The 27524-nt window shown below is 38.5% G+C and overlaps 2 protein-coding genes and 1 long non-coding RNA gene across 3 annotated transcripts; all 3 read left to right on the top strand.

Annotated features, from left to right (window-relative positions):
* The first annotated feature begins 1232 nt into the window (after window positions 1–1232).
* LOC122834713 (proliferation-associated protein 2G4) lies at window positions 1233–8686 on the top strand. Its single transcript, XM_044123399.1, has 13 exons — window positions 1233–1451; window positions 3175–3303; window positions 3438–3543; window positions 4613–4682; window positions 4777–4869; window positions 5072–5135; window positions 5253–5331; window positions 5428–5506; window positions 6222–6355; window positions 6448–6542; window positions 7234–7361; window positions 7444–7497; window positions 7575–8686. The coding sequence occupies exons 1-13, from the start codon at window positions 1370–1372 to the stop codon at window positions 7635–7637; spliced, it is 1176 nt and encodes a 391-aa protein (XP_043979334.1). The 5' UTR covers window positions 1233–1369; the 3' UTR covers window positions 7638–8686.
* A 1567-nt stretch (window positions 8687–10253) lies between these two features.
* Window positions 10254–12482, top strand: LOC122834712. The gene is made up of 4 exons (XR_006371237.1): window positions 10254–10411; window positions 10511–10537; window positions 10979–11001; window positions 12148–12482. It is a non-coding gene; the product is annotated as an uncharacterized LOC122834712 (long non-coding RNA).
* Window positions 12483–13321: 839 nt separating this feature from the next.
* On the top strand, window positions 13322–25800 carry crbn (cereblon). The gene is made up of 9 exons (XM_044121880.1): window positions 13322–13462; window positions 13735–13847; window positions 16440–16652; window positions 17976–18038; window positions 18140–18224; window positions 18354–18469; window positions 19468–19532; window positions 22194–22325; window positions 24138–25800. Exons 1-9 carry the CDS (start codon window positions 13390–13392, stop codon window positions 24319–24321), a joined length of 1044 nt encoding a protein of 347 aa, XP_043977815.1. The 5' UTR covers window positions 13322–13389; the 3' UTR covers window positions 24322–25800.
* The last annotated feature ends 1724 nt before the right edge of the window (window positions 25801–27524 follow it).

Raw genomic sequence — 27524 nt, 5'->3', positions numbered from 1 at the left:
GCTTTCGTCAGTCATCTTCATTGCTCTGTCCAAAATGTCCAAATGAATCCTGTGTAGACTGACCAGAGAATCAACTGATCAGTTGGTGATGTCATGGACTTTATGACATCACAAAAGTATCCTTAGAAGGGCCTCATGACACAGACATCATTTGAAGTCATGCTGATGACATCATTGTCAGCAGCATGGCAACTGTTGCTAGAGTAAGAATAGCACACAGTGAGTTTGAGACCTGAGGGTCATATTGAGGCTTTTATTTAGAAATTAGCAAGAAGCTTCATATTAAATGCCCACACTAATCCAGTGCTTTGGATAAACCAGTCACATAAAGCCAAAAAGACCAATTACATGATGTAAAAATTGTCAAATAAAATTGTCTTTTATTTTGAAATTTTTCATAAGCTTCATTTTAAAGGGCCAAACTCATCCCATGTGTAACAGTGACTGTGTTAAATCAGTTTTATAATGCTCAAAACACAAGTAGTTCTAAAGGTCAGTTCAGTCCTCCTTTGTAGTAAGTGACAGTTCCACCATGTTGTAGTTCTGACATTCAGCTCAGACCTTTTCTGTAGGCACTGAGGATTCCGCCACGTTGTCAAACTAATAGTTTGAAGCAGTTAGTTTTTCTGATCAAAGCTGGCTGAACATTTCCTTACTTAAATGCTGCCAATAGCATGTAGGGTATCATTAGAATCCTGTCTGTAATGGACTTACTCCATTCAGTATATTTAAAATGACTAATAAGTAAGAAAAATAGCTAATAGCTTATTTAAGGTAAAAGTCTAAGAGACTTGCAAAGCAAGTCAGTCACTGCTCACCTTATGCATTGCTATTGGCAGGCCCCAATAAAGAGACACCTTATTGGGTGTATAGTAATAGGTTCCTGCCATTGCTTTGCATGGCAGGCCCCAATAAAGAGACATTCTATTAGGTGTAGAACAATAGGTGCCTGCCATGCAATGCATGGAGGCAGTGACTGACTGCTCTCCTTATGCATTGCTATGGGCAGGCCCCAAATATTACTATATATTAAATAATATAGCTATTATTCTCATAATGGCTATGAGAAACAAAAAGCGTGTATAAAATTATAAGTACTACAAAATTATTAATGGTGAATAATAATGATAATTTGACCTGAGAACTGCTTTGCAGAACTGTTATATGATAAGTTAGCTTGCCATACCATTCCCGCGTTTTTGGCGGGCTGGGTTGAGGTTTCGTCACGCCGTAAAGTGGGAGGAGCTTGCGGGGCATCCGTAGGCTTGCGCGCGTACAGCGAGCAGCTGCGTAACGGTCTGAGCCGAGTTGATCTGCGGAGAGCTGTCGCTTCTTTGGGCCCAGGAGCGACGGGAACTTCACTGCCAACATGTCCGACGAAGAGCAAGAGCAGACCATAGCCGAAGACCTGGTGGTCACCAAGTATAAGATGGGGGGTGACATCGCCACCCGTAAGTTGATGAAAAAATTAAAAGCCGTTTGTGACTGGAACGACCTGCCCTTAACGGCCTGTCGCGCTGCCAGCTAGCGACGTTCCCCACGCAGCGGCAGAAGCAGCAGCAGCTGCTGCTGCAGCTTCAGCCATGTGCTTTTACATTCAGGGAGCACGTATGCTATCATAACCGGCAGGCGAACAGGTGCAGCGCCTACAGTTTTATACAGCCAAGTAAGCCGAAGGTAGCTGGTGTAGTTCAAGGTTGATGTTTGGTTTTTAAATGGGTGGACCCTTTAAAACATTGTGAGATGCTAACAAACAAGCTAGCTCAGCTTGGTACATGGTTATCCGTTAAACTAAACGCCAACGAGCCGAAAGATAAGATCGGAACCGAGCTTCATTCTTCTGAGTCAGTCATGATAGCACATACCTAAGTTACTGGTATCTTTTTCATTCAGTAACCTTACAAATATGTATTAAAAGCCATTTCCGTTCACTTTTTATTTTAATTCTAGAATCACTTATGCACCAGGTTGAATAGCTCTTAACAGGCTAACATTAACTTTAACATATGGAGGAATTATTTTTATAAAATTATTTAGTTCAGGAGTTACATTAGAACTCAATGTTTTAAAATTAGTTGGGAGAAGGGGTTTTTTTCGTACCGGAATGTAATGTTTGTTTGGCCTTTTTAAATAGTAAAATAAGAAACACAGTTTAAGTAACTTCTCATGTCATATGAAATGATTATGAAATCAAGTAAAAAGGTGAACAACTCCAAGTTTGTAACCCAATTCCTCACATGTGCTTTCCTAAGTTTAAATATTGATACATTTTAATATAAAGTGTCTTATTTTGTCTTTTGTCACGACATTTACTTACAAGTTGGTTTAAAAACATAATTTCCTTTTATAAAAATAACATTTTGTAGGCATTGCTTGTTAAAGCTCTTAATGTTCATCTTTAATTCACTTTTAGTCTGTTGAAATTCTGTTTATATGGTTGGTTAAACATGTTTGGGAGTTATTGAACCAAATAGTCATTAAAATGCTCAGATCAAAAATATAATTGAATTCAATATTATTCAGTTCAATATAATTGGAAAACTCTGTATTGAACCATCCATTGATTTTGCTGCTATATGGACCAGTTGACTTAAAAGAAATGTGACAGATTATAACCCTGTTGATATATTGTTAATTTCTGTCATAAACCTATCAGAGCAGGTACAAAATCGTCCATATAATGATAATTATATATATATAAAAATATACACTATTCTAATTAGCAAGTATAGACAGAAAAATAAGGATTTTTTTTCCCCCCTCTCCATCTTCATTTGTGCACAACCTGCACACAATGTGTTCTGGTAAAAAAAAAAAAAAAACGGTTACACAGAATCTCATAGACTGTGTTTCACACCAGGGCTTGTATTACCTGCCTGTATTGTAGCTGCAGGTAATTACAGGGATAAAGCCGTCCTTTGGGCATTGCAACACAGGCTGTTGAGCAGCAACACAAAGCTTTGGGTGGATGGATCACAGATTCTGTCTCCACTGCAGTACCATTACACACCCACCGAGTGTTTTGAAATACCATAACTTCTCGTAGTAGTACGCTAGTGAAGCTGCTGTCACAGAACTCCTGACGTCCCTCAGTTTAACAGTATCAAAGTCACGCCGGTAGACCAGCTGCTGAGCTGTCCTGCTTGTTCATTTGTGCGGTTTGTTTCCACACAGAGGCTCTTCGTAAGGTTGTGGAGGCAGCTAAAGCCGGGATCTCTGTGCTCAGCCTGTGCGAGGCGGGCGACGCCTACATCATGACCGAGACCGGGAAGGTCTTCAAGAAGGAAAAGGAAATGAAGAAAGGTGAGGAGAAGATGGTGTCGCTTGCATCTTTAAATCAGCTCAGTCTGGATTAAGTTGATCTGCTGTTTTGAGGACTATTGATTGATTGAGATCAACTTGTTTCTAAATGAAGACTCCTGTCGTCTCTCTTCTAGGCATTGCCTTCCCTACCAGCATCTCCGTCAACAACTGTGTTTGCCACTTCTCTCCCCTGAAGAGTGACCCCGACTACACACTCAAAGATGGGGATCTAGTCAAAATGTAGGTGCCACACTGCAGTAATGTTGCTGCTTCCAGTGTGTTTTCCTTCTTTATGTCGATGTTCTATGTTAGAAATGTGTCTTTATAGCTGACTGTATTTAGAACGTTTCCTTATTTCATCCACTTGAACACATAATCAAGTTTCCTCTGGAAAAAAAAACAAAAAACAAGCACAGGGCATGATACTACCACCACTTTGTTTTTCTGTGAATATTATGGGCTATTGCACAGTGGTGTTTCTGTGATAAAACTACTATTTTTGTAGTACTCATTTTGGAGAAAACTCCAGTGTTAGTAATTTTACCTGATATATTATTTGTGACTGTCTTCACTAAGCCGTAGTTGGTATAAAATGCTGCTGTTGTTTCGTCTGCTTCTCCTGACTGGAACATTTGCACATTGAGATTATTTTGCTCCTTCGTTGCCTCTTTGCTCTTTGGCTTTGGCTTAAGGATTAGTGGCCAACCAGGAGCTTTATATCTTGTTAAGCTGATTCGCGATAATTTGCAACCAGTGAACTTGAGAAGCAAAAACACTGAGATTAATCTACATAGTGGTTCAACAAAGTGTTAACTTGGCCTGCAACAGTTTATTTGACTTTTAGACAATATGTCCCATTAAAAGTTGACAATTTTTTCAAATTAGTTAGGATATTTTAGCAACACTGTACAAAATGTTCTGTAGGTGTTTTGTCACCATTTATATGTTAAATGTTATTAATTTCTGTCTAATAATTTGTCTCTAGAAAGGGCATCAAATATTGTTGGTTCTTTTAAAGATCAAACTTCATGTTTATGCATTTGGTGGACAAATAAATCTATTTGGCCTATAGATCACATGTTGATTGGTGCAAGTTGGTTTCTAATCATGTCTTTAGCATTCATAAGGAATTGTTTTAAGAAGTTTTGTTTTGTACTGCACGATGGTTACTGAATATACCCCCTTGTCTTTTGCAGAATCATATATGTTGCTAACTGTTAGACTTCCAAAAAAGGAATTCATAGTGAAATAAAAGTGGCAGCTAAACTTCAGCTCTAAATGTTCACACTCCTTTTTGTTTTTTGTTCAGAGACCTTGGGGTTCACGTTGACGGCTTCATCGCAAACGTCGCTCACAGCTTTGTTGTTGGAGCCAATAAGGTGAGAGCTTCTTTATTTTAAAAACAAAATCCTGTTTTTAGTCACGTTTCTACATCCTCTTGTTCACCGTTGCGGATCGGTTCTATTGCTGCAGGAGAACCCCATCACAGGCCGAAAAGCTGACGTCATCAAAGCGGCTCATCTGTGCGCAGAAGCGGCTCTACGCCTCGTTAAACCCGGCAACCAGGTGAAACAGTCGTGTGGCTAAAAAGATTAGTTCTGTGAAACATAAAGTTTATGTACCTCTTCATCTTCTTCCTCTTTGCTTTTTAAGCGATTCAGAGCTGATTAGTTAACGGAATAGATCAAAGATTGGTTTAAATGTAAAAACCTTAGAGATAAAATGCAGATTTTGTTAGAAAGTGTCTGATTTTGTTTTTCTCTCTCAGAACACTCAGGTGACAGAAGCCTGGAACAAGATCGCACATTCGTTTAAATGCTCTCCTATTGAGGGTGGGTGTCTGCGTCGTCATGTAACGGGATAATGGTTATGCATGATGTTTCCATGGAACTATATTTCATTCCACAATGTTCAGCATCATTCACTGCTTTTGATTTTGTGGTTTTAAGGTATGCTGTCTCATCAGTTAAAGCAGCATGTGATAGACGGAGAGAAAACAATCATTCAGAACCCGACAGACCAGCAAAGGTACCGTCGTTGTTTATTCTGAAAACGTTCACAAAGATTATTATAGCAGCGGATAAGATCTTCACATATTTCTTCTTTTCTGGTTATATTCTCCAGAAAGGACCACGAGAAGGCAGAGTTTGAGGTACATGAAGTTTACGCTGTCGATGTTTTGGTCAGCACTGGAGAAGGGAAGGTAAGTCGTCTCTGCTCCTCACTTTTAGGCCTGCCACAATAACTAATGTTTCTGGACGATTTATCGTCCCAGATGTTATCATAATAAACACTAATATTGTTGTTTTGGGACAATTTGCCAGTAATATGATGGTAATAATGCAGGAATACATTCTCAAAGATCAATAAGTTTTAAATTCCAATGAACATTTAACACTGGAACTGGAAGACATTTTAAATATACAAAATAAATAAACAAAACAACAGAAATAACTAATAAAATGAATTAGAAAGTCTCAAGAAACAAACTTATCCTTCACAAAGTGGTGTAGTTGAGACCAAAAGTCCAGACTGAAGGCTTTTACCATTCAGTTTTTGGTAGGAAGAGAAAAATGATAAATTAGAAATTATTGACTCTGTTTTAATTTATCATGCGATTAATTGATTTATTGATTATTGTGACAGGCCTACTCACTGTCACAGTTTTTGTATTATTAATTATATCACAGGGACAATATGTAAACATGTTAATTTTCACAACAAGAGATGTTTTACATCAGATTTAACCAAAGCTACTTTCAGTCCAATCCCTGGAAAGACAATAACAAGAAAACATTCAGCATTTACATTTTCTATCTGAGCCATTCATACCCAACATTCTCATTAATTTACCACTTTATCTAAATCACTTTAAAACCAATAGGGAAAGCTGAACTCCATGTCTGGTTTATCTTCAGGCCAGAGACTCGGGTCTGAGGACCACCATCTATAAGCGGGACCCCAGCAAACAGTACGGCTTGAAAATGAAGACTTCTCGTACGTTCTTCAGCGAAGTGGAGCGACGCTTTGACGCCATGCCCTTCACACTAAGGTTAGGAAGCAATATGTCGCCTTTACCTCCGCACCCCTTCTGAAGTGCTACATGTGCAGCAGGTTAATAAGCGCCATTGATTCTTTAATCAGGGCTTTTGAGGATGAGGCTAAGGCTCGTCTTGGGGTGGTCGAGTGTGCCAAACATGAGCTGCTGCAGCCCTTCAGTGTGCTGCATGAGAAGGAGGGTGAGTATCTTACCTTCTGTTAGGTATAGAGTTATGCCCCAGAAAGTGACAAAATCACAAAGTTCATTTCATGGATCAGTAGCACACAGAATCCCAACATTGTTTCATTCTGTTAATTTTAATTGTTATAGCTTACAGCTAATGAAAACCCTACATTGTTTCTCAGAAAATCAGACTAATGCATAAGACCAATGAAAATACAATTTTCAGTACATAAATGTTAGACAAAGAGTGACTAAAGTTATGCTCAGTGCTTGAAATACTTGATCACATAGCAACCTTCAGGTTGTCTTCATTGTTGGTCTGGTGTGTCTGATTTTCTTAAGTTATCTCTGTCGCTTCAGCACCTTATTCTACCAGACTTTTTTTCCCTCCACTCAACTTTCTATTATGAGCAGCCAGTCTGCTCCATGATTTTATAGTTCTTAACATGATATTTTTGCATAGAAAAATAACTTATTGATTATGATTGAAGTCCAAATTTTCAGAGAAATTAAAGTTGAGGGTTTGCTTCAGCTTTAAGCTTTGATCAATATTAATATAAGTAAATGTCTGACATGAATCGCTTGGTGTATAAAGAACCTATACATGTTTTCCCTCCTGACATAAATCACTTAAATAAATTCCCTTTTTAACAATATTTGAATTTAAGATGCATCTTTACTACCTATACCATTTTTTTTCCCTCCAGGAGAATTTGTTGCCCAGTTCAAGTTCACAGTGTTGCTGATGGCCAACGGGCCTCATAGAATCACAAATGGACCCTTTGATCCAGAGCTCTACCAGTCGGAGCACGAAGTTCAGGATCCAGAGCTAAAGGTGAGTCTGAAATAAGGTCTAAAAGTTTTAACTTCTTCAAAAGTCCACATTGTGCATCCTGAATTTCTCCTCCCTTCTCAAGGCTTTACTACAGAGCTCTGCAAGCCGTAAAACACAGAAGAAGAAGAAAAAGAAGGTAACTTCTGCAGGGATGTGCAGTAAATAACTAGTTTGTCAGTTTCCATATAACTTTAACCCTTTCATGTCCTCCAGGCGTCAAAAACGGCAGAAAACGCAACTGGACAGCCGACTGAGGACACAGAAGCACCAGAATAAACAAAACTGCCTTTCCACACATGCAAGACCCCAAAGACAAGGGAGACAAAACATGACAAGTTTTCCGGAGCTCTCTGCCAATCAAGCAAATTAAACTGATTGGTTTATTTAGAAATACCTACATTTGATCAATATTAGGCTTAACCCTTTGCTTTATTAATTGATAGAATCACTGGAGAAATGTTTTTTTTTTCTTCCCTAACTTGGTCAAGGAATGGAGGGAAAATGAGCATGTAATTGTTTTTTTTCTCAAAATGTGCATCAGATGTGTTGTTTTTTTTTCATGCAGTTTTGCCTTTTTCTTTTTGTATGAAAATCACCAGACTGAGTTTTAAACATGTTTAAGACTTTTAATTTTTTTGAGCTCTGCATAGAATTTCCTTTTGATTTATAAGTTAGAAAATAAGCTCATGTTGGCTGCTTTTGCAGCACAGTAATTTTAATGCATCTCCACCTGTTTCTAGTTTACAAACTCATTTAAAATATCAAAAACTGGAGTCAACCTGAATTATTTTCCTTGCCAATATTATGCAGTGAAAGATTAAATATTCAAATAAACATTTATATTTTTATTATGGCCATATTTTTCTTTGACGCGTTGGTGTTTTAATTTTAAAAAGCTGAACAGAGAATATTTTAGGTATACATGGAAAGGAAGTGGAAACAAACCTGACTTTAGGGAACAATCTGCTACATTTACTGCCATTCCCCTTTTTATGGTGAAAATAAACATCTATACTTTGTGATCTAGTTTAAAAACGGAGAACTTTTCTACCATTTACACCTGTAACACACTTTAGTCTAATAAATCATGGAGACTAAAGCTATTTAAAGTTTTGGAAAACTTGTCTGAAGACGAGTCTTCAGTGGAGACAGAGCTGTACGATCATTTCATGTCAGTTTCCATTTTGAGGTCTGAGAAGTGTTTGCTCATATTTGTCCACAATGAAATACGTTGGGGAAAAAAGCACAACGCTGCTTTTTCAAACTCAACCACTGGGCAAGTAACTTTACACCTATGAAAATGGAATAAAATGTTTTCATACACATCTGGTTTTCTTTGTTTTTTTTTGTCAATCTGCTTATAGTGGTAGATTCACCCCCAGATTACATAATAAATATATTTTTATACAGGTTAGGAAATGATGCTGAAGACTGCTTAGCACTTTGCCACACGAAATGTTTGAATAACAGGTGATTTCTTACTTCAAATACAGTTTTCAAAGTATTTAATCTCCATTTGAGCCTGTATACAAAGATTGTAAAATCAAATTGAGAAAATGTACATTTTAATGTATTATAAAAGATTTCTATGTATTATACCAGTTAATATACTCTAGACAATCTATAAACTTCGCTACCAATCATTCGCTTGCAGAAATTATCTAAAGTGAAACTTGATGAAGTTCACAAGTAATTCCTAAAAGCTTGTAAAATAAACAAAATCACTTTACCTGGGTGTGATTCCTAGGATATATAGCATATCTAAACCTGTAAACATTAAGATTCAGAACAAACAAGGTGCACTTCACAACAATCATTTTAATTTGTATATCTGAAGAGAAAATAAAAAACATTAAAATACAGTAAACATGAGAAAAATATTTACAAGTTTACTACATTTTTCAAGCAAGTTATTTCACTGAGCGAAATGCTGAAAACAGGAGAGGTCTTTAAAAATTAATACTTAAGAATAAAAAAGTAAGCCGGAGAATTAGATTCATAATACCATAGTTTGATTCTTCATCACCTATTGGAGAGCATATTATAACATATCAAACGTTACGTGAAATGTGTTGTTTATACCAGATCCAGTTTTAAAGATCATTCCAAATGGGATTTATAGCATTACAGTGAATATTATGTCAGTAATTGAGTTATGAATTGTTACTAATGCTGAATTTCGTTTGAAAAAATATTTTCAAGCGATATCATTCTCCAATTTTGTAATAAATCTGTTTTACTTTCAGAGAGAATGGATATTTGGTTATTATTTTCTTTAAAAGGGCAGGATTTAGAAAGAAATGTTTTCTTCTCGGGGTTAATAACGGGAATTTTGAATGTTTCTTATGACGTTATTACAACATTTTTTGTCTGTACAGTTAGTAATTTGTTATCAAAGACATTCCTATTATTCTTACTTTAATTAGTGAGATCATAGCAGGGGGAACTGGCTTTAACAATGTGAAATTGAGCAGTCTAGTCTAGCCTTTAGATTTTCTCTGTATGTTTGGTCGCCTAGCAACCTGAGCTGAGTTTTTAAATTAAATTATTCATTAAAATAATGTAATCAATTATTTAAACGTTTTAATAAATAAAATATTTTTATAACAAAAATAATAGTAAAAATGTTTATACAAATTATAAAAGCCAAACAACAGAAACCGAGTTCTGCTTGTAATTTCTGGGCCACCAGATTTTGATATACTTAATACTAAAACTATCGTACTCTCCTTTCCCGCTCATACTTCGTCCGCCAAAAAGCTCCCGCAATGAATCCTGGGATACGATGGGCAGCGAAGGCTACCCCATTTGTCCTTCAATTCCGGGGAAAAGAATGACGCACTTTGCCGCATTTAAAGGAGCCTTCGTTGTATCGCTTTGACTGATCACACTTCAAATGCGGCCTCCGACGGATGTAGGCACTGATTTTTGTTGAACACATCCTACATTTCCCTATGCGCCCTGCGCCAGTCTGGTGTGACGTCATACATTTATAAAAGTCGCGCTCCTTCGTCGTCACATCCTCTTTCCGTTGCTCTTCTCGCTTTGAGGTATGGTGGATTGTCTCACCGCGAACGAAATCCAAGTTAATCTTTGATATTTACAAACCATCTGCAGTTGCTAACCTGTTATTTGTGTCATTTTTACAGAAGAATCTCCACACGATGAGAGCCAAGGTAAGATAAGGAATTCAGTTTCTGTATTTTAGGTATTTGTTTCTTCACGCGTTTGCTATTCTGCTAGCTTGTTTCTTAGCTCGGCCTTCCTAGCTACTTATTAATGCCCAAATAGACAAGTAATGTAATTTAACCTAAATTTATGCTTAATGTGTGATATTTATGTATTTGTAATGGTTCAAAGTTAGGTAATTGCACTCTACGGATATTTATTTGAAAGAAGGCCTGTGCGTTTTTGCGTTCTACCGTTAGCGAAAGCAAACCAGTGACTCCATTGATGCCATGTGTTTTTGTGTCATTATTGCAACACATTTGTGTTGCAATAATGAGACTTTAAGCTAAATTTTTAATCTTTTACTATTAGCGCACTGTCTTTCTATTCAATATGCTGTTAAAGTAAATGTTTCAGACGTAAACTGTTTTTTCCCCTTCCTCTTCTAGTGGAGGAAGAAGCGTATGCGCAGGTAAGCACCCGCTGCGGGCCACCTACACCGTGATGTTTTAAAAAAAAAATCTTATATATATGGGTGTGAGGTTTATTTCTATGGGTTAGCTTGCTGTGGTAGCTAAAGCTAAGCACGTGCAGTCATTTTAATCTACATTTAATTGGAGATGGCACTTAAAAATTCAAATGAAAATGCCACACATGTAGGTCACAAATTAACAAAATCAGGCAATTTGAAATCTTTTCTAGTCTGCAACTTAAGTTACTCAAATTGCATCAAAGCACATTGAAAGGTCTGACAAACACTATTGATCACAGCATGGAATAATTTCTACATCTTTTAAATTATTCGTATAAAACTTTTATGGAAATGTTGAAAACATTGTGATGGTTAGAATTAATACTAATTACTTTAATCTTTTATTCAGCCTAAAATTTGAGTCCATACTTTGGGATTTAAAAAAAAAAGCAGCAGTGGAGGATATTGTTGCATGAAGAACTTGTTATGCATCAATGTTTTATCAAAGTAAACCCTGCAGGTAAATTTTGCTATGAAGTCTAAAAGCAAATGGGTAGCGTTTGAGCAGCCAGTACTGCAATCATAAACAAGTTTAAAGCCCAGGTAGGACTTTCTGTTCAATCTTTACTGAACACAAATTAAGAGTATTTTATTAGTGGCTTATTTTAAACAATTTTTAGAAAGTTAAAAATGTTGATGGATTAAGATAATTTAAATACAAGTTTAACTTTAGAGGTCAAAATGAGTATTCAGAAGGGACTAAGGACAGTTTTATTTTTAAAAAGTGATTATTTCATACACCTACATCCCATTCACATCTCGTTTTGTTTCTTGCCACTTCAGTTTGGTATTGAAACCTATTTCCACTTAGTTTTATTTGCTTGAGCCAGTTAATATTAGGAAATTATGACAATTGGTGAACCCTAAGCTAGTTGAGCCATGCAGAAAATGTGTTCAGTAGTGAGGCATTTCCTTACAGTAGCTAAGTAGATTTAAAAAAGTTCTTGCTTTATGAACAATTTTCTTGTTCATAAATGGTCTACAAGAGCTAGTTGAGATTCAGAGGAAGCAGAATGCGCCGAGTCAATGAGTTTATTTTGAGTGAGCTGGACGTTTTCCTCAAAGCTGCCGTTTTATTTCCAACAGGCTGAAGCGTAAAAGGAGAAAGATGAGGCAGAGGTCAAAGTAAGCCCTCATCACTGCCAGCTGTGATCCATCTGAGCTTCTCCAGATCTACAGACCCATTCATCCAGGGAGTGGATCGCTTGGGGCATCTACTGAAATTGTGGCCAAGTCCTGATATTCCATCGGAGGACGACTTCCACCGGGCCAAGCTGTGGATGCGTAACTGAAGGAAGGCAAAGATACTGGAAGGACATCAGAAGTGCAGCTGCGTTGTTCATGGACCATAATACAACTTGTTTTCCAAACTGTCATGTGGTGTATTGAACAATAAATGAACACTGTTAAGTTTCCAAACACTTAAGCCTTTTTTATTCTGCGTCAATATTGAGCTTCAAAGAAATTATGGCACTTAAAGTTAGCCTTCTGGAGGGGGTGTGAAAGGTTGAGGAAACTGGAGATGTCAAAAATAGTGTAGGTATATCTAAATGAGATAAGGTAAAAACATTTATTACAAAGTGAAATATTGCAACTTTATTGTAAAAACGATACATTGAAGTCAAGATGTTGTGGACTAACTTGCAAGGTTTCCTGAGCCTCTAAAAATGTTCTATTGGGTCAGGACAATCATTTGATATGACTAGAAATTTATAAGTGGCATTGACTCCCTTCCATAAAACAGTAAACTTGAGTGCGTAAGGATGAGCAATAACTGACTGACCTTGATAATATTTTTGAGCAAAGGTCATTCAATTGGAGCCTATTTTATGTGGAGTTGATTTTAGTCAATGTATCAAGATCTACTATACTTAGAGAAATCCTCCATAGGTTTAAAAATGCACTGAGCTGAGGAAAAGTTGATTGTCCAGAGTTCTGTTTTCAAAGTAAAGTATGTATTTAATTTACAAAGGAAGGTCCCAGAGATATACAGAGTCCATACTGCTTTAGGTCCAGTTTGAATCTTCCAGTCAGTTTTGAGGTGCCACATTATCTGCAGGTGTGGGTCGAAAGATTTTTCTGAAGTCTGCAGCAAATTTTAAACTTTTTAAACTTCAAAATTTATGAGATTTAATTTTTTTTTCAGAATTTTTTTTTTTTTTTTTACTTTGGGAGCCCAAAGCTCAAAAAATGTTTCTAGAAAATTTTGGCGGAAAATTGTTCATTTTTCTCAAACCGCACGGTCACCAGGTGGCGCTCTTGCCTTCACCTGGGCCTAGCACAGAGAAGACGCCATAGAAGAAGAACTGGCATTGTAAACACAGAGATATGGCTGACGAAGGAGGCGGAGGAGACAACGTTAACAACAACAACATGGGGAACCATCTGCAGCTGTTACCAGGTAACAGACAGCAGCAGAGACATGTCTCACGGTGTCAGCAGGGGACAGTCCGTGTCCTCCTGACAGACAGCCCCAACAAAGGCCACTCCTCAGGTTTCAAAGCCGCTCTGGTCCATCTTTGATCCCGAAGCTTTCGCTTTCTGTCTTTGTTGACATTTGTAAAGCAGCCCGTTTGGCTCCAGTAGAGTGTTTTTAGCGGCTGTGGTTGTGTTGGGAAGCAGAAGGAGCACTAACTCGTCTCTCTGTGTCGTCACTAACTTGTGCCGCGACAGACAACGAGGAAGAAGAGGAGGAAGATGACATGGAAACTGAGGACCGAGACAGTGACGAGGCGGAAAAACCCAGCACCATCACCTTTGACCCCAGTCTTCCCACATCTCATGCTGTGAGCAATCTGTTATAACAACCGTTTATAAAATGTGAACAAATCGCTGTTTTTTCTACAATCACAGTATTTATATCAGTATTAACAAAGCAGCATTAATGTTTCCCTGAACTGAGATTTTAAATATGCAATATAACAACACTGCTAACTACCAATAAGCTTGAGATATCTGAAAATCTGTGGAAACTTTTACGTTTAAGGAATCATTTTATTTGTCCAGGATGGACTTTCTTTCTTTCCGCAATCAACATTTCTCTAATTCCTTTCTTCCACTCTTTTCCTATTTATGCCACTATTGGTTTGCAAAAAAAATATTATATCATCTCAGCCTTCTGGAATGTGAACCTGCATCTCAGAGTTAATCTTTTTTACAGCCTCCAACTGGTTTTATTTCAGGATTGTCTGGTGTTTAATTCAATCCATTTCTCTAACCATTTTACAAAATTTTTGCTGAAGAAAATCCAAAACTAGATGTTGCCACCACTATGTCTCATGCGGTGACATATTCACTGATGTTCTCTCACAATCCTCTGAGACCTTCACTGAACAGCTGGATTTGGACTGGGAATAAATGATGCACATTTGAACTCTATTATCTAATCACCTACATGACTTCTGGAGTTTCTTTGTGGTTTCCTTGTGACATGACAGTATAAAAATGCGCAAGGTGTAAACATACCTTTTGAAAGGCAGTGTATTTTCTAAATCTTCTGTCCTAGGAGTACAAATCTTGATGATGAGAAAAGCCTTTCTAACTTTCTAAATATTAATTTGCTACAGGCTAGTTTCTGCTCTTCCACCTACATTATATTCATCTCTTGTCTTGTTTTTTTTTTTTAACAATACCTTTGTTTGCAGTACCTGCCGAGGTCAGCATGAAGAAAGACCTCTTCTCAGGCAGAGGAGCTGGATGATATATGCATATTTAAGGTCCATGAGATCAGAACTCAACACTGAAACACCAAATCCAGCATGAAAACTTAATATTAAGCACCTTAAAACTATTACCTCAGTAAGAAAAGAATATAGGTTTAAACTTTTCTGAATCTTGATTTAATTGACTCTAGAGGGCAGTCTAACCCCTACATATTAAATCCAACCTGAGGAAATTCTGTTGGAGTGCAGAAAGTGCAGTAATGTTTTACTGCTAAAACACAAAACAAAAAAAAACAGACTTGCACACATTTTAATATATGCATTTATGCATGTTTTACAGTAAAAAGATAGATAATTTACTTCCCTTATTGTTCATGGATCTTGGGTTGTTAAAGGCTTCTTTGAGCACACAGATATCTCTCCACCTGAACACAGTATTTTAATAACTTGGGGGAATTTCTGGACAACATAAACTTAAATGGCTTCCAGTATCTCATTAACTTGCTGTTCAGCTAACTGTGCCATCCATCCATCCATTTTCTATACACCCTTCGTCCCTAATGGGGTCGGGAGGGTTGCTGGTTCCTGTCCCCAGCTAACGTTCCGGGCGAGAGGCGGGGTTCACTATGGACAGGTCGCCTGTCTGTCGCAGGGCAACACAGAAAACAGACAGGACACACAACCATTCACACACACACTCACACCTAGGGAGAATTTAGAGAAACCAATTAACCTGACAGTCATGGTTTTGGACTGTGTGAGGAAGCCGGAGAACCCGGAGAGAACCCACCATGCACAGGGAGAACATGCAAACTCCATGCAGAAAGACCCCGGGCCGGGAATCGAACCCAGGACCTTCTTGCTGCAAGGCAACAGCTCTACCAACTGCACCACTGTGCAGCCCAAGTTAAGGCTAACATTAGCTTATTTACTCTTTTTTTTTTTTTATGTGACTTGATTAATTTGGTCAAGCTTTAACCAAATTATTTGGTGTTCCTGTTGATTGTAGTTGGACAAAATTTAGTGAAAAAGTTTTGTTTTCGTCAGTAATTTATTAGTTTGCTTTGAACAACATAATGGAGATCTTGAAGAAGATGCAATATGTTGGCGTTAATCTTGTTTGAAATAACATATTTTCCTTTTTCAAGGCTTTATCTTTAATCCTTTTAACTTGGGTAAATAAACACATAGTTGGTTGATAAAATATGAATATATTGTACTTTTTATGTAATTAACGTATTTTCTGTTGTCCCAGTTTGTAATGAGGGGTTGTTTGTTTATGAACCAAGGAAGTGTTTCTGAATTAAGGCTTCTTGCGTCACTGCTGGGCCCATGAAATGCATCATTTTAACTACCATCCTCCTCTGCCCAGGAAATCATTGAGATTTTCTTTCAATATAAGCAAGCTCTTATTAAGACACATCTCCATCTTTTTACTTCTGATTATATAATACACATGAATTGTTGGCCATAATCGTGTTATGAGCTCCTATTATATCAATAACTCCAGAAATTAGAGCACTTAAACTATTGCTCACTTAAATGAACCTTTTCATCTTGTGCTTTACGTTCTCCTCCCGTGAAGAAACATTTGTTTAATCTGTATTACATTTATTTTTGCACCAGTTACATAAGTTTTATTGCTCTTTGCTGGCTTTCTTGTTGCAGCAGCTCTCACTTGTTACATACTTCCTGTCATACACTTCCTAACATTTACTCAAGACATCACATGTTTGTGCTGCGATTCATCCCCTTCCTCCCGTGTCTCTCAGAATCAGACAGGCCAAAGTGCAGATCCTGCCCGAACGGATCCTTCCAGACCCGCTCTCTGCTGTGCAGCTGACGCCACTTTCAAGGCTCCACACGTCCCCCTCCTCCAGACTCAGAGCTCAGAGCTGTAAACAGGCCCAGCGCTGGTTGAGCCAGCAGGTCAGACGCTTCTCCGCGAACTAGATAAATATGTGTGCCTCACTTCACACCAGAACCAGGAGAGTTCAATTAAAAACTGAAGACGCACAAACTTTTTTTTTTTTTCTTTCAGACTGAAAGAGTCACAGTTTGGATAACAGAATAACTGGAGTTGAGGGAGTACAGTATACAGTAACACACCAGTTCCAGTATATACCTGTGTTAACGCAGTAGGTTATGTAAGGACAAATATGAACCTTTCCACATATTGTCACATTAAATGCAACATAAATTAGTACCCAATGTGAAGCAGAAGGAAAATAACACTAATTCTTAACTAATAAAAATCTAAGAAGTGTGGCATGTGTTTTTATTCAGCTGCTCTGTGTCAAAACCTATGTAGCAATTTCAGCTGCACTACCTACTTCACACATCTAAAACCTGTAATATCTGGCTCAAGTCCAGGTTGACAATAGGCCTGTCGCCATAACTAATGTTTCTGGACGATTAATCGTCCCAGAAATGATCGCAATAAATGATGATACTGATATTTTGAGACAATTTGCCAGTAATATGATGACTTTATAAATATAAAGTAGGGGACTTGTGAAGGCAGTTTTCAGATTTTTATTTAGGAGTATCAGAGTAAAGGCGGACTAAACAGAAAAACACTTTGGACTTGACGATGTGGCTGAGAAACGGGTCACGATAAGTGTTGACATCAGTTGATAACAATAACTATTGATTTGTTTTTTTATTTAAAATACTGCCGATTTCAGATATTTTAATATTTCAGAAGAAGTGATGTGAACTCTCCTGTTTTAGCCACAGTTTTTACTCCACATTGTTTTCTTTTTTTAGTTTTAAGCAGTTATGAGGCACGGTGGTGAAACCTTAAACTGCTGCTGTGTGCTCAACAAGTTGTTGCTAGGTAACCGCAAGTTACTGGGCAGGTTGTTGCTAGGTAACCAAAGAATGATTGAGTGAGTTAGTTGATGCCACTAACTTTGTCTAGCTGAGGAGCTAAAGTCTTTTCTCTGCCTACATCCCCCAGAATGCTGTGCGGTTCTGGCTCGGAGCTCAGTGAAATTATTGAACATCCTATCAGACATATGATCTGTTGTTACTGATAACATGTCTGTCGTAATACATATTGTTATTTTCTTATTGTCCAGCCCTAAAAGCAAACAACACTTTTCAGATTTTTATTTTTTTTGCACATGTAAAAGATATTTTGAACATCTGTTCAACAGCGTTACGAAATATTGACAGTTGAAGAAATCAAAAAATCAAAATACTTGAATGAATTCAATTTACCAGTGGTGGATTCGTTTCTGTTTACAGAGGAAGTTTCACTGTGCCAGCCTGACTCCATGGCCTCCCTGGGTCTACTCTCTCTACGACTCTGTGAGTGCTGCAGTCCACTTATGCAACACGGCCCATTATTCACAAAAGAACTTCTCACAGAACTGAATGTACGCCTTTGTTCCCGTGGCTCGACCTCGCAGGAGTCGCTCATGAACAGAGTGAAGAAGCAGCTCCACGAATGGGACGAGAACCTGAAGGATGACTCACTCCCAACAAACGCCGTAGGTCAGCCACTCTCTGGTTTACTGCTCATCGATCACGCACGCCCGTGCGTGTCTGGCTCTCGTTTGTGCTCGTTTTGCTCTCCCCTGTTTGTTTCATCCATCTCCTCTGCTTCTGTCTGGTTTGTGTCAGACTTCTCCTACAGGGTGGCTGCCTGTCTCCCCATAGACGACGCTCTGCGACTGCAGCTGCTCAAGATCGGCAGCGCCATCCAGAGACTCCGCTGCGAGCTGGACATCATGGACCGGGTGAGCAAAGGTCACAGTGTCCCTCTGCTGCGACATCACTGTCCTCATGTTGTGATGGGATCCAGTTCCAGGGCTGGATTCAGCTGGCAGACAATTTGTTGCCGCAAAGATTCATTCCAGAGTTGATTTACTATGACACAAAAGTAAATGTTGGTTGATTTGATTTTAACAGCTGGAAAATATGGCAGAGGGAGGCTTTTTGTGTTTGGGCTGAAAGGTGAACACACTGTTGAAGAAGCTTTATTTTCTGAATACGTCACTCCAGCCTTTCTTCACGTGACTTTGTTACACATTACAAGGCCGTCTGGTCTTTGTCATCCTGGCTATTCTGTATGTTTAAACCCTGTATATGTGTCAGGGCGAGTTAATGACAGGAATGTCTATAAGTTCCTCCATGTCGGTACAAACATTCAGATGTTCTGCATGATTCATTTCAGTAATTTATCAGCTCTGTGCTGAACATTTTGTAGCCGCGGTTTGATGGAAAGTTACTTCTCATCAACTCAATCGGCTCCACATTTACACATTCCTGTCCTGATCAAGTGATGATTCTAAGTACAAATAAAAGACCAGTAAAGGCAGCCCAGCTTATTATGACCCTCATAGAAAAGGTTTGTGATTGACCTGATAAAACACCAATAGGGTCGTATCCTTTCTTTGAAACAAATTGTTTACATTATTAGCATTGAGCTGTTGTGCAAGGACACAAGTTTTGTTGTCTTTTACACCAAGTTGATAATAGACAAATAATTTGAAGTAAAAAAAAAGGTAAAGTAACTCTTCCACCATATTCTAAATAGAGGGCAGCTCTGTTTACTTGTAAGGTGGACGTGTTCAGGTTTTTTTTTTTTACTTGCTTTGACCCGAGTTTTGCTTGTTGAAGCCTGGAGGTTCAAGATGAATATCACAGCTTTGTTCATCAGTCATCGATCCATATTGATCAGAGGTGACGTTTGACGCATATTGCCTGTTAATTTGACGTTATGTCTCTTCTTCAGTGTACGTCGTTGTGCTGTAAGCAGTGTCAAGACACAGAAATTACGACAAAGAAGGAGATCTTCAGGTGAGGATTTATTTTGTTGTGACTTCTTTCAATTTAATATCAAAATTATAAATTTGAGTGGATTTCTGATTGAGAAATGCATAAAAATGAGGACCGAAATGCAACCTCGGGTCCATAAAGGAGTCAAGAGATTAAAATAAGATACCAGATGAAACAGTTTTAGTGCTTTGAATGAAATGCATACAGTTGAAACCAGAGGTTTACATACGCTGAATAAAAACACACATGCACCTTTTTTTTTTTTCTTATTGTCTGAAGTTGAATCAGACCAAACGTTTCTTGTTTTAGGTCGGTTTGAAAAGGATTTCTATTTCTAAATGTCACAATATTGTCTTTGAAGTCAGAAGTTTCCCTGAAGTTGTGAAGAAGTTTCACTCTGAAAATCTCAGATGTCTGCTGAATCCAAAAGACACAAAAAAGTCCAGAACAAAGGCAAATTTACCAGAAAAAAAAAAGTTCATGCAGTTAAGCTGACCGGCCAAACGGGGAGGCTTTGGATATGAAAAGCAGCCAACAGTAACTCTGGAAGAGCTGCGGAGATCCACAACTCAGGTGGAAAATCTGTCAACATGACATCTACTGGACTTTCACTTACGGTAGTTCACAAAGCTGGTGTTAAAGTTGGAGTGACCACAGGGAATGCCACTTGTGCTGGAAACTAGTAAAACACACCATCCTGGATTCAGCTGGACACACCATTCCCACAGTAAAGCATGGTTGAGACGGCATAGTGCTGTGGTAAGCTGCTTGTGGTTGATGTGAAGGCGGATGGAGCCAAATCATTGTTGTTCATTGAAGAAAATTGGTTGTAGGGTGAAAAACATTTGACTCTAAGCTCATCACAAAAAGCAATTAATCAATTAGTTGCATGATCAATTAAAATGAGCTCAATTGTTTCCATTGTGATTTTACATTTTTGTGTACAGAGACATCATATTCTAGTTTACTGATGGTTTTGATTATGTGTGGCTTTTATTTCCTCTTTATTGATTTCTGTGTTCCATTTTTGGATATTTAAAATATCTTCCGCTTCCAGCACGAAGTGTTCTTTACGAAATTACAACTTGCTGGTTTTTGAGATTTGTATTATTAAGCTTTTATCAATATGTCGCTTAAAAACTGTTTTATGGTTTGTTGTTTCACAAAATGTGCAAAAGTTTGAGGTCTGAATAATCTCACAAATGCTCTCAAAATGTGCAGATGTACTTCAATTTGTATGTCTATTCACAAAAAAAAGTTGGCTGTTTTATTTGATATAAAAAAGCAGAATAAAGCAAACCTTTCTCCTCTGTAATCACGGCCATTACAAACACATTGTGGTTGAGGCTCGTTTGCCTGGAAGTTGTATAGATTCAGAGTTACGTCATGAGTAAACATGGCACCTCCACACCGACAGTCTCTGTTATTTAATGTCATTTTCCAGCCGCCTGTGATGTGTTTCGGGTCGCCTCTTTGTTCAGTAGCAACACACAAAGACGCTAAAGACACGGGACATTGTCCGGAGCCACGATGGATATTTTTCCCAGACAAAAGTGTGGTTTAGTCACCAAGATTGTCAGAGTTAACCAGTGATTATCTGTGCTGCGGGATCCGTGATACATTCAGAAATAATAACTGTGTCCTGCTAATGCATTTTCAATTAGGGGGTCTAAGAAAAACATGATTACCTATGACATAACTACATCTTGGGAAATCTTGACAGCAGTGATGTTTTTGGAAAAAAGAAAAACGTTTCATATTTGATGAGACATAGTGGTGGCTTAACCTTATAAGTGGAGACACGTTGTTGATGTTACCAATATAAAATAACTTGCTTGGCAAAGATTAATGTAGTTTTTACAGCGTTGTTGTTAGCAGCTGCTGAAAGTAACTAAAAATCTTACTTTTAATGTAACTTAGTTACTTTCCAAATCAAGTGTTCAGTAATCTAACTGAGGAGTAATCAATAATCTGATTAAAGTTACTTTTTCAAAGTAACTATGCCGCCACTGGTGACAAAGCAAATTTAGTGCTGCGTAAATTCAAAATGGGTTTTATTTTAACTCTATTTCAGGCTCCTGCATCCTTTTGACCAAATCAGTGATGCTAAATATCAAACTCGCGTTGTGCACAAGCAGAAAATGTTTTGAATTTAGAGAAACAGTAACATGTGAGAGAGGAAAAAGCTTAATAGAGCTTTTATTTAAATCTTTTTAACGTGTTTCACATTTATTTTTGGTAAATTGCCAAAGCAGCTTAGGCTGCGGCTGAACTTGAGATTTACTTAAGTAAAAAGTTGATTTTAAGGTTTGATTTAAATTTGTGAAAACGTCATAATGTGATTTTTATTAGCCTGTTGGTGTTAACCCACATTGTCTTCACCGTTACTTCACTACTATCACGGCTCTTCCTGAGCTCAGTGAACTCTTGGTGGCTAGGATCAGGTCTGGACTCAAAAAGGAAAGTCCAGCTTAAGTTTGAATCCATTATAGTTTACAAAATGGGACTGGAAGCAGTTCGTTGTGATTGTCAACCGTACATAGCCATGCAGTCTGAGGTTGTTGAACAAACCGCTGTACTCAGACACAGCAGAATTAACGCTTAGATTTAAATTTAGTTCTTTTTTTAAGTCTTCAGTGAGTTTCTCAGCTAGTGACTTGTTGCCTGTTTCTCCTCCACCAGCTTGTCTCTGTACGGCCCCATGGCGGCATACGTCAACCCTCACGGTTACGTTCACGAGACGCTGACTGTCTACAAAGCCAACAACCTGAACCTGGTCGGCAGGCCCTCCACGCTGCACAGCTGGTTTCCAGGGTAACTAAATGTGTTTAGAAGTCAGCGTGAATTCACCAGTGTTTGTGTTTTCCCTCTGCTTCATATCTGCTCTGGTCAGAAGTGCCTTTACCTTTTTATTTAAACCGGATCTTCTGCGACAAACACAACGGCTACCAAAACAAAGACGGAGCTTCAGCTCTTGGTCGAGGCTCTGCACAAACTGTAAAACCTTCACGGAGTTGTATTTTAATTGAACAAAATGTTTTTGAGACCAAAAGCATTGATTTACTATAAATATATAACAACCCGGCTGCACAGTGGTGCAGTTGGTAGAGCTGTTGCCTTGCAGCAAGAAGGTCCTGGGTTCGATTCCCGGCCGGGGATCTTTCTGCATGGAGTTTGCATGTTCTCCCTGTGCATGGTGGGTTCTCTCCGGGTTCTCCGGCTTCCTCCCACAGATCAAAAACATGACTGTCAGGTTAATTGGACTCTCTAAATTCTCCCTAGGTGTGAGTGTGTGTGTGTCGCCAGTCTGTCACCCTGCGACAGACTGGCGACCTGTCCAGGGTGAACCCCGCCTCTCGCCTGGAACGTTAGCTGGAGATAGGAACCAGCAACCCTCCTGACCCCATTAGGGGCAAAGGGTGAATAGAAAATGGATGGATGGATGGATATAACAACCCTGCCTTGTCTGTGTAAAGGCAGCAGTGCAGAGTCACTGTTGCTCTTTTTCTCTTCACCATTACTTTTAGATGATCTGCATTTCTCTCAATCTGTGTTGGTCTGTTCAGAATTGGGTACATTTTTTCTGAGCAGGTCTCAGTGGGGAGTTTGGGAGTTACAAGACATGGAGACGTTGATTTTGTCCGTTGCCAGTGTGTTTGAATTATTGAATAATTCATTTCCACTCTAGATGAACTCTGCTGAGTGTGCTTTTAAAGTTGAATGGATTAGACCCAATGATTTAGATTCTGGACTGGGATTTATTCATGCAGAGCTGCACATATCTTTTGTCTCAGTCTCAGTCAAAACATCCTGACTGAGACTTTCAGGGGTCAAAGGGAGATTATAAACTCTATTCATCCATCCATCCATCCATCCATCCATTTTCTTACACCCTTCTTCCCTAATGCGGTCGGGAGGGTTGCTGGTGTCTATCTCCAGCTGCGTCCCGGGCGAGAGGCGGGGTACACCCTGGACAGGTCGCCAGTCTGTCGCAGGGCAAAACAAAGACATACAAGACAAACAACCATTCACACACACTCACACCTAGGGAAAATTTAGAGAGACCAATTAACCTGACAGTCATGTTTTTGGACTGTGTGAGGAAGCCGGAGAACCCGGAGAGAACCCACCATGCACAGGGAGAACATGCAAACTCCATGCAGAAAGACCCCGGGCCGGGAATCGAACCCAGGACCTTCTTGCTGCAAGGCAACAGCTCTACCAACTGCGCCACTGTGCAGCCCATAAACTCTATTCTTTCAGCAATGACTAGCCAGTGTAAGGACCTCAGTCCTGGACTGATATTTATACAGAATTCCTTTAAAAGCATTTTTTTTTAATCAACTTTTAGCTTCTCAGGTGTGTTTTCCTAACGATAATCTGATACTTCATGCTGGACTCCAGGACTGGATAAAGATGGAAAAACAATAACAGACATATATTTTCACACTTTATTCCTCATCCAATTGTCTTGAGAGTTTTTGTGTTTACAGTTGTACATATATCAGAATATGTACAACTGAGACCACTTTGGAGAAGGACGGATTTTTGTTTAAATGAATAAGATTTCTAGGAACATTCCACTACACATAAATGATGACTTATTTAATTTCTCCTTCCTCTCAGGTACGCCTGGACCATCGCTCAGTGCCGGACCTGCGGCTCTCACATGGGCTGGAAGTTCACGGCCACCAAGAAGGACTTGTCTCCGCCTCGTTTTTGGGGTTTGACCCGCTCGGCCATGCTGCCCCGCATCCCGGAGGGGCAGGGCGAGGACGGCGACAAAGGTTCTCGCCTCCTCTGCCTGTGACTTCAGACCATCCGCTCCTCCTCTTCGAAAGTGGCCTCCCTACGCCCCGCTCTCCTGTCAGTGTCAAACTGCAAATACTTTCTAACTTAATAGTCGTCAGTGCATCGCAACAGCTGCAACATGTGGCAGAAAATCCATCGCCATAGAAGAGGGGGTCTTTGAACGGCACTTTTCAGGGTCGGTTTCAGGAGGATGGGTGGAGGAATGAGAAGGAGACGGAGACCGACTGCCTGAACAGACTGGGAACTAGTTCAACATCCCTGCATGCAGCAGCTGCACACCAAGCTGTTTCCTCTCTGTACGAAGCAATATGGCTGAAGGTTCACACACACAAATAAACACAAAATGGTCGCTTCATGCTTTACGATCTCTACTGTTCTCTCCCTGCGGTGCAGAGGCTCATCTGCATGCAGCTGGCACCGCGATAGCAGCCACTTTGTTTGGTGAACTTGTTGTAATTTCAGCTGTTTGTCCAAGATATTTTATCTGTCGTAGAGCAGCGAGGTTCGGCTCAGTAAATTAGAATATATTTGAACAGTGAATCTGTTTCAGTAATTCACTTATTCATTACGCACTGGGTTATATTTCAAGTGTTTGTTTCTGTAAATGTTGATGGGTTTAGTTTACAGCTATTACAACATTCACTTCCTCGGAAAATTAAAGTTAGGTGGAAATGGATTTTTGATGCAGAACTGTCACTGTACTGAAAAGTCAGGGCTCCGTTTGTATGAATTACTGAATTAGTGCACCGTAATATGGAGGTCCTGGGTCTTCAGGAGGCTCAGGTCGGCTGGGGGGAGAGTAATGACTTGGTTACACGTATCCTTTATTTAGAGCAGATAAGAAACTTCTGATGGTGCCTATGGTTCAGCACAAAGAGTAACTATTTCCCTTAAACTATTCACAATCCTTTCAAGACTGAAGTTATCCCAGTTGATTTGTGCACTTTTTTCAGTTTTTCCTTCCACCTAACTTTCCACTAAGAGGCTCGGATACATTGCGATATGATCAGTCGGATACTTTGGGTTTTTTTTATTCTCTATGATTGTGGAAATCTATATTGTGACCATAACATATCTGTTTTAATTTTTTTTTTTCCTTGACTGTATGTAATATTTACATTTTCCTGTTTTTTTTTTCTTTTACTGAAAGCCACAACCATCAAAATGAAAAGAAATAAACACTTTAAATATATTAGAGTAATGAAAAGGAGTTTCACCTTCTGAATTCGATTATCTGAAATAAACTACATTTTCAAAGATTTTCTAATTTATTAAGATGCATTCATGTACATATAGATCTGTGATAATGGACTATGTTTGAAATGTTAGATCTGAGATATTTTTGTATGCAGGAATTGTTTTTTGTTTTGTTTTGGGGGGTTTTTTCTTCCAGGATTAATTTAACATTCTGTCTGATGTGGGGAGGAACCATGCAGGTAATTATCACAGCCATGTTTTCTTGTTTAACCAAACAAAAACCGAAGGGTAATATCAGAGACGATGATGACGATAATGTGTAAAATACTTGATCAAATCTGCTGGATTTGCATTCAGCAGAGGCTGCTTGTCTCGTCTGGCGGCCGTTATCTCTGGTGCACAAGTGAACGTCAGATATGTATCAGTGCCTCAGGGCGGACTGTTTATAAAGGTCAGAGCTAATTAAGACGGAGCGTTCGCCCTTATTCATTCATTTTGTTCATGACGTGTGGCATGTTAAAAATTCGGTGCCTATTCTAACAGCTCGACGTTCCTTTTGTTGCTTTGGAAAATCTGTGAACCGGTCCTGAACATGAGCTCATAAACAACAACCCGGCGATAAGACTCACGGCTTATTGTTTCATAGTTTCTGGGTTCTCTCACGTTTGTTTTCCGTCCGTTTTTGCAGCGAACTCCTGGGTCTTTCTCTGTATAAACACCTTAGTTGTATTATATGACTGTTATTCTACTGATTTGTAGATTATCCTTTATTTCCCAATCCTCTTTTTGTGTTTTTGAAAATTGTTGGAATTCTGTCATTTCACTAAACAAAGCAGTTGAGCACAGTGAAAGATCATATAAAAACTTAAGAATGTTCCCCTACAAACATGTTTTTGTTTTTTTTCTTCTTTGTTTATGGTTGACATTTTTTTAATGAAAGCTTCTTTTTTTTCCCCCCCCTTCACTAATTTGCTGAGGAAGATGATTATTTTACAGCACTGGTTTAGTCATAATCATATACAAACAATTCAAAATTAGTTTGCATGTTTTGTCTCATTCATCTGACTGGAACAATAAAACGAGAAGCCCACAGCTTGTGTGAGAATATTTGCTGGATACTGAGGTTTCGAAAAGTTTCAATATTTCATTTTGACTCTGGTAAGTTTTAGATCAGCTGGATGTTTGATTTTGCTTTAGTCAAAGTTGACTCTCTTTCCTCTTGTTTTCAGTATTCAAACTAAACTGAGACAAAGTTTGTGCTGCATATAGCAGGACTAAGTAAGTAAGTCCCGCTATATACTATATACTCTTCAGTAAAGTGTTTTTATCTCATTGTAAGAAAACAGGTAAGACAAAAAACAAATTCACAGCTAAAAATTCTTGATTTGTAAAGCATGTCCCTTAAAATTTAATGGAACGACTGACCAATATGCTTTTAACAGGTTAACTTATATTAGAAACTCTTGATTCAACCTTTAATTCACACTTGTAAAACAAATACCTGCGCTGCTCTAAATATGAGATAATGAGCTGCAGCTCTTAATAAGACAAACAGGATGCTGCTGTGTTTTAAAAATGTTTTCTACATGAATTATCTTAACTTTTATGCCTAAAAGTGGTTCAACAAGGTCCAGATTTTTCACATTTTATCTAAATCAAATTTACTTTTATTAATTTAATAGATTAGAATAGAAAATTATTCGTAACTGTCCTGCAGTGGTAAAATTCAGATGTACCAGCAGCAAAGCATGAATTTTTATCCAGGTAAAACATATAAAAACATAAAATAAGAAGTAATATAGACAATTAAAACGGAAGAAAAACCCTTTTAAAGGTTTCTGCGGAGTGCAATTTCAAATATACATAATTTCTGGTGGGGAATAAATTAGGACACATTCATTCCCTCTTGCTAAAATTACTCTCAGGTATGTCATGTAAGCAGTATATGCAGACAATGTCATAACTCCACATTTTGAAAACGGTTTCTCTGTTTAGGCCTCAGAC

Source organism: Gambusia affinis, linkage group LG07 (genome assembly GCF_019740435.1).
Source record: "Gambusia affinis linkage group LG07, SWU_Gaff_1.0, whole genome shotgun sequence".
Classification (NCBI taxonomy): Eukaryota; Metazoa; Chordata; class Actinopteri; order Cyprinodontiformes; family Poeciliidae; genus Gambusia; species Gambusia affinis.
Note: the sequence above shows the minus strand (reverse complement) of the source record. Positions and strands in the feature narration are given on the sequence as shown.

Coding starts and splice junctions, on each gene's coding strand:
- LOC122834713 (XM_044123399.1), top strand. CDS start 1,370: ATGTCCGACGAAGAGCAAGAGCAGACCATAGCCGAAGACCTGGTGGTC. Junction 3,304..3,437: donor GGAAAAGGAAATGAAGAAAG/GTGAGGAGAAGA, acceptor TCTCTCTTCTAG/GCATTGCCTTCCCTACCAGC. Junction 6,543..7,233: donor TGTGCTGCATGAGAAGGAGG/GTGAGTATCTTA, acceptor TTTTCCCTCCAG/GAGAATTTGTTGCCCAGTTC.
- crbn (XM_044121880.1), top strand. CDS start 13,390: ATGGCTGACGAAGGAGGCGGAGGAGACAACGTTAACAACAACAACATG. Junction 16,653..17,975: donor AGCGCTGGTTGAGCCAGCAG/GTCAGACGCTTC, acceptor TTCTGTTTACAG/AGGAAGTTTCACTGTGCCAG. Junction 18,225..18,353: donor ACTCCCAACAAACGCCGTAG/GTCAGCCACTCT, acceptor GGTTTGTGTCAG/ACTTCTCCTACAGGGTGGCT.